Source organism: Etheostoma cragini, chromosome 7 (genome assembly GCF_013103735.1).
Source record: "Etheostoma cragini isolate CJK2018 chromosome 7, CSU_Ecrag_1.0, whole genome shotgun sequence".
Classification (NCBI taxonomy): domain Eukaryota; kingdom Metazoa; phylum Chordata; class Actinopteri; order Perciformes; family Percidae; genus Etheostoma; species Etheostoma cragini.
Window position 1 is genome coordinate 5,813,445 of NC_048413.1, and position 6,705 is coordinate 5,820,149.

The window sequence follows — 6,705 nt, forward strand, 5'->3', positions numbered from 1 at the left end:
ACAGGCCACGCCCATTTCCGTTCACAATTATTTTCCCAATATTGTGACAAGTGCAAAACAGACTTTAACGAACTCGTCATAGGCCGTGCAACAGACCCGCACGAAACTTGGTTTATAGCATCTCCAGATGGCCTTGACAAAAAGTTGCATAAAGATTATTTATACAATAAAAATAGCGCATATTACGCACAAACAAATTTGTGTAGCTAACTCTGAAAATACTGACTTTGCCATATCTAGGCCAAAATAAATTCTATCGAAGCCAAACTTGAGAACATTCCTTGGCATGACCCTCTGACGCGGCTAAACAAATTTCACGAACATTGGCCACTAGGGGGCGCTATAAATACAACAAGTTTATATCTCATGAGCCGCTAATCCGAATTTTACAAAAGTTGATGGTACCATCTAGGCCCACTCTTGAGCTGGCCCTTACAGTGGGCTACTGATTGGATCAAGTTGGCGTGGCCTATGGTCCAACGTTCAGATTAACCGCTTGCACTAAAGCGAATTACTTGAAATTAACAGAGTACATGTACAGTGGGTAGCCGACCAGACCTACCAAATATTACACACGTTGACCAGCAGGTGGCGCTACAATGAAGACAGATCTGCACGAAACCCCGTGTGTAGCATCTCCAGATGGCCACGACAACATGTTGTATGAAGAATTTTGCTACGTAATTGTGTGCGCATTTCATGACCGAGCGAAGCTTCTGTAGTTTGCTTTGGGTTCCGCTTTCGAGCTCTCCCCGGGTCGCTGGGGACGACTGGCGAGGGGAGGCTTGGACCCCGTTGAAACTGCGTGCAGTTCTAGTTTATATGTATTATTATATCATATGGATTATTCATACATAGTATTATAATCATATGGATTATAGTATTATGGTATGTCAGATGGATTATGCATACGTATTGTATTTTATGTGATGGATTATTCATATATATTATTATATTAATATATCAGATGGATTATACAGTATATTATTATATTAATGCATCAGAAAAATTATTCATATACAGTATATTATATTAATATATCAAATGAATTATTCATATATATTCTATCATATGGATTATTCATACAGTATATATATTATATGACATGGACTATTTATATATATATATTGTATTATTATATCAGTTATTCATATATTATATAATATGGATTATTTATATACACTATTATATCATATGGATTAGTCATAGGGGGTCTTTAATGTACTGTTCTTATTGTTTTCATTGACCAGCGCCAGATGTAAAAAAAACTCTAGCTGGCTCTCAAACTTTAAACACACTCACACTTCTTCAGACCAGGTCTCAGTCTCTGTGGTCCACCATGGTCCGTCCTGCAGGAAGAAACTAAATCAGAATCAACTTCATACACCTTCACTCACTGTGTGACGCCTTACACTCCCACCCAAACTCCCACCATAAATAACAACAATATGTAATGTCCATGTTTGTCTATACAGACAAACATGTATTACTTTTATTCTAGAGATATAACGGTGACTTGTCAGTCTATGGGATGTCACTCTATGGGATCCCTTAAGTCTACTTGACAGTAAAAACACAACAGTCATTCTAATCAATAAATAATAAACAGTACTTAATAATAAAAATGGTGTGGAATTTACAATAATTTAGGGTGGAACTATCATTATTTAAAAAGGAACCATATGTGACAATTCAAAATATAAAAGGGTCTCAAATATTCGTCCCACTCTAGACTCATTTCTTGTTTATTGTTATCTCTCCCTCCTCTTTCAATGTACAGTACATGTTGCACTTATTCACCTCACTTAAGCCTACTCGGTTCTGTCAGAGTGTAAGTGTTTAGGCTGCCCACCCAAACATAAGTTAGAAACGGCATTCATTTTATGAATACATAATAGTTATAAGTTATAATTTATCATTGGTAACAACTTTTTCTTATAATTCTCTTTCTATTCCAGGTTGGCTGAGCCGATTCTTCTTCCTTGTTATCCCTGGCTTAAGAGACGGACAGACTTGAAAATTGCTCAAATCCTCCATTAAGCATGAACCAGCCAGAGTTCATCAGTAAGAGACAGAGGAACAGTGTTGTCCATCTGTCCATACCTGAGAGTGTCCAGTCTCCAGTGTGGATCCTTAAGTCCAGCTGACAGCAGCTTCACTCCTGAGTCTCCTGGATGATTGTAGCTCAGGTCCAGCACTCTCAGATGGGAGGGGTTGGAACTCAGAGCTGAGGCTACATAAGTAAAGCCTTCCTCTGAGACGAGACAGCCTGACAGACTACACACATACACACACACAAACAGACACACACACGCAGAGTATTTCCTGCATAGTCTATTGAACATAGCTGGGATAACCCTCATATTGGACTGTATAGAATTTCAAGTGAGGTCAAGATTAAAAATGGTATATTCAAGTCAAGTTAATGTGCTGTGAACCAAGCTGCTGAGTCAGCTAACCCTTTCAGTACAATATTGTTACCACAGTTAATGAAACATCATGAAAATGTTAAATTTGCATTGTTAAACAACAGACTAACCTGAGAGTTCCAAGTCTGCACTGTGGGCTCTTCAGTCCAGCTGACACCAGCTCCACTCCTGAATCCTGCAGGTTGTTGTTACTCAGGTCCAGCTCTCTCAGACTAGAGAACTGGGTGCTGAGAACTGAGGATAGAGCTTCACAGCTTCTCTCTGTCAGGTTACAGCCACTTAGTCTGAAAATAAAAAAGAAAAGATATATATGACAAAACAATTACAGCTAATTTTTTTCTGAATTAAGAAAACTTCATTTAATCTGGACAGCTGTGTGTGCACGTACAGAGCTTTGTTGGAGTTTTTGACCACTGGAAGCAACCTAAGAAGAACATCCTCTGAAGCAGAGTATTTCTTCAGGTCAAACACATCCAGATCGTCTTCTGATGACAGTAAGATAAAGACCAGAGCTGACCACTGAGCAGGAGACAGTTTATCTGTGGAGAGACTTCCTGAAATTAGGGACTGTTGGATCTGCTCCACTAGAGAATGATCATTCAGTTCATTTAGACAGTGGAACAGATTGATGCTTCTCTCTGCAGACAGGTTCCCACTGATCTTCTTCTGGATATACTCCACAGTTTTCTGATTGGTCTTTGAGCTACTTTTTGTCTGTGTCAGCAGACCTTGTAGGAGAGTCTGATTGGTCAGCAGTGAAAGACCCAGGAGGAAGCGGAGAAACAAGTCCAGGTGTCCATTTGGACTCTGTAAGGCCTTGTCTACAGCAATCTGGTAAAAGTATGTTGGTTCAGGTTTGTTTCTAAATAAAACCCACTGGCGTGAGGTTGTTTGTTCTTCTGCCAGCAGATTGACTCCAGAGTTGGTGATTGTCAAATGGACAGGAAGAGCAGCCAGAAACTCCTGAACACTCATCTGTGATGCCATGTTCAACTGCTACACTGCAGTGCCCAGCTACGTCCTGCCACGTCCTGCTGTGCCTTGTAATGCCGCACAGCGTCCTTCTATGCCATGAACTACTACAAAATTCTATCCCCAACCGGCCCGTCAGACACCGCCTACCAAGAGCCTGGGTCTGACCGAGGTTTCTGCCTAAAAGGAAGTTTTTCCTCGCCACTGTCGCACAGTTGCTTGCTCTGGAGGAAACTACTGGAACTGTTGGGTCCTTGTAAATTCTGGAGTGTGGTCTATATGTATAGTGTCTTGAGATAACTCTTGTTATGAATTGATACTATAAATAAAATTGAATTGAATTGAATAGATGGACAAAGCAGAACACCTTTTCCTGGAACAGTACTCTCTCGTCTTTAAAGATCTGTGTGAACACTCCTGAGACCACTGAGGCTGCTCTGATATCAATACCACACTCTCTCAAGTCTGATTCATAGAAGATCAGGTTGCCTGTCTGCAGCTGCTCAAAAGCCAGTTTTCCCAGAGACTCCATCATCTTCCTGTTCTCTGGACTCCAGTGTGGATCTATCTCAGCTCCTCCATCATACATGATGTTCTTCACTTTGGACTGAATAACCAGGAAGTGGATGTACATCTCAGTAGGGGTCTTGGGCAACTGTCCTCCTCCTCCGGTCTTTAACACGTCCTCCAGAACTGTAGCAGTGATCCAGCAGAAGACTGGGATGTGGCACATGATGTGGAGGCTTCGTGATCTCTTGATGTGGGAGATGATTCTGCTGGTCTGCTCCTCATCTCTGAATCTCTTCTTGAAGTAGTACTCCTTCTGGGGGTTAGTGAATCCTCTGACCTCTGTCACCATGTCAACACACACAGGAGGGATCTGATTGGCTGCTGCAGGTCGGGTGGTTATCCAGAGGCGATCTGAGGGAAGCAGTTTCCTCCTGATGAGGTTTGTCAGCAGCACACCCACTGAGGTGGACTCTGTAACATCAGTCAGGATCTCAGTGTTGGGGAAGTCCAGAGGAAATCGCCACTCATCCAAACCGTCAAAGATGAACAAGACCTCTTCAAATCGGCAGATTCCTGCTTCTTTGGTTTCACTAAAGAAGTAATCAACAAGTTCCACCAAGCTGAACTTTCTGTCTTTCAGCACATTCAGCTCTCTAAAGGTGAGTGGGAATGTGAACTGGATGTCCTGGCTGGCTTTGTCTTCAGCCCAGTCCATAGTGAACTTCTGTGTTAAAACTGTGTTCCTGATGCCAGTCACTCCCTTTGTCATCACTTTTCTGATTGGTTCATCTCTTCCAGGTGGGGTTTTAAAGATGTCTTCTTGTCTGATTATTGTTTCTGGTCTGTCTCTTTTCCTGGATGCTGTTTCAATCTGTCTGACCTCATGTTCATCATTGACCTCTGCAGCCCCTCCCTCCATGAGGTAGATCTCTGTGAACATCTCATTTAGAATGGTTGGGCTTCCTGCTTTAGCAATTCCCTCAAACACACACTGGAACGTCTTCTGATGGTTACATTTGAGTTTATGCTTACAAACTCCACAATAACTTCCTGAATGAACACACAATAGAAGAAGGTCATTAAGACAAAGAACATGATTCAACTGTTCCTCAGATAATGAGTACATGAATATATTTTGTTAAATAAATATCCCGTTCATCAGGCATGTTAACTCTTTGGAGATATACTCTTACTGCTCTGCAGATGGTCAGCCAGCTCCTCCTGCTTCATTTTCCTCAGGAAGTGCAGTGTGATCTTTAGAAATGTCTCTCTGCTGCTCTTCATCTGCTTATCATCCTCACCGTCCGACACCTCCTCATCCTTTCGCTGATTCTCTAAGCATTCTGGGTAATCTGGACTCAGAACCTTCTGGATCTTCCTTAGCTCGTTCCTCACAAAAGTGACGATGTCGTCCTCCAGCAGCTGGAACAGAAATTAAGTTAATTACACTGTAACAAATTTCTGTAATTTCTACAGCTAAATTTTACAGTAACTTCTTGTTTTGTCATTTTACAATGTTTTGCTGTATATTGCAATGCATTATGGGTCAAAACACTATTACAGTAGTTGACAGCTTTTTTCCATAATAAATTACAGGCATATTTGCGCTTGACTGTAAATGATGCAGTACATTTACAGTTATTTACTGTTTAATGCGTTGCATGAGGCAGTTGCTTTACACAAGACCATTTGATGGCCAATTGAGGAGCCACATTGCCACTCCACTCAGCCACAATCCGTAAGTATACTGCTATGAATAGCCTACATTATTAAATTGTGATTTAACTTGTTAATGCTGGTTGAAATAACCTAAGTTGACCGTGTTTCAGTCTAGTGCAGGCCCTCAATAAAGTTAACTCATAGCGTAGCTAGCTAACATTAGCTGGAGACTTTTCAGAAGGAATTTTGAACAAGCAGTCCCAAGCGAAGCAGTTTAATGCTAAAGTTGAGGAAAGTATAGTGGGTGTAATGTTAGCGTTAACGATTTACCCTTTTATATTTATTTAATTTTGAACTAAGCGTAGTAGTGGACTTCAACGTCTTTGTTGTAACGTCAATGTTACCGTCATGCAGGCATGCAGCAGCACAGTGGCGACAGGACGGTCAGGCGCCACGGAGTCAGGTCTTTGGTAAGTAACATTAGACTAACGTCACAACGTTTTATTTAGCTATATGTGACTGTCTGACTGTACATTTCTTCACCGTTCTAGCTAACACTAGCAAACTGAAGTCAACTTTAGTGAAAAAAGCCAGCCAGCTCAAGTCCCGATAATTTGAAAAAATTGCCTTATTGAAGCGAAAGGCCATCATTAATATATTGTTCGATTTAACAGGTAATGTATAAATTATAATAACGTTTGACTTTGCACGACCCCTGAAAAAGACCTTTTAATTTCGGTTGATATTTAACTTTAACAACTCTTCTATGAACTAACGCTAAGTTAGAGTCCGACATTACGCTGGCTCCGTTTAAAACATTCGTCATTAATGTTAATGATAGCTCGGTGAAAAAAGGCTCGACTATTGTCTAAGGGGTCCCTTGACCTTTTAATTAAAGAAATTCAAATGAAAACTGGATGTGGGGCACCCACGAGTCTTCCCTTAACAGACATGGCCACTTTTGGATAATCCCAGATGCAATTTATGTCATGCAGTGCACATGTGTTATTTTCACCTGTAATAAAATGGTGTATTTAAATATTTCAGCAGAGTGGGCTCCCTAAACAGCCTTGGCGGTGCATAAATTTAGTCTAACTAGAAAACTGAGACTGTTGTGGACTCTTAAATGTGTGAT

The 6,705-nt window shown here is 40.9% G+C and overlaps 2 protein-coding genes across 2 annotated transcripts in view; one reads left to right on the forward strand and one right to left on the reverse strand.

Moving 5' to 3' along the window:
• The window catches only part of LOC117947700 (zinc finger protein 391-like), an 86,791-nt gene that overhangs the window by 43,417 nt on the left and 36,669 nt on the right, over positions 1-6,705 (forward strand). The window lies entirely within an intron of this gene.
• Positions 1-6,705, reverse strand: part of LOC117948127 (protein NLRC3-like) — a 20,919-nt gene that overhangs the window by 10,046 nt on the left and 4,168 nt on the right. The window contains exons 2-8 of the mRNA XM_034877610.1: positions 5,105-5,333; positions 3,750-4,961; positions 2,818-3,403; positions 2,540-2,713; positions 2,104-2,277; positions 1,303-1,349; positions 406-408 (exon numbers count right to left, since the gene is read on the reverse strand). Of these exons, the coding sequence (XP_034733501.1) occupies positions 406-408; positions 1,303-1,349; positions 2,104-2,277; positions 2,540-2,713; positions 2,818-3,403; positions 3,750-4,961; positions 5,105-5,333 (2,425 nt within the window). The remainder of the gene's footprint in view (positions 1-405; positions 409-1,302; positions 1,350-2,103; positions 2,278-2,539; positions 2,714-2,817; positions 3,404-3,749; positions 4,962-5,104; positions 5,334-6,705) is intronic.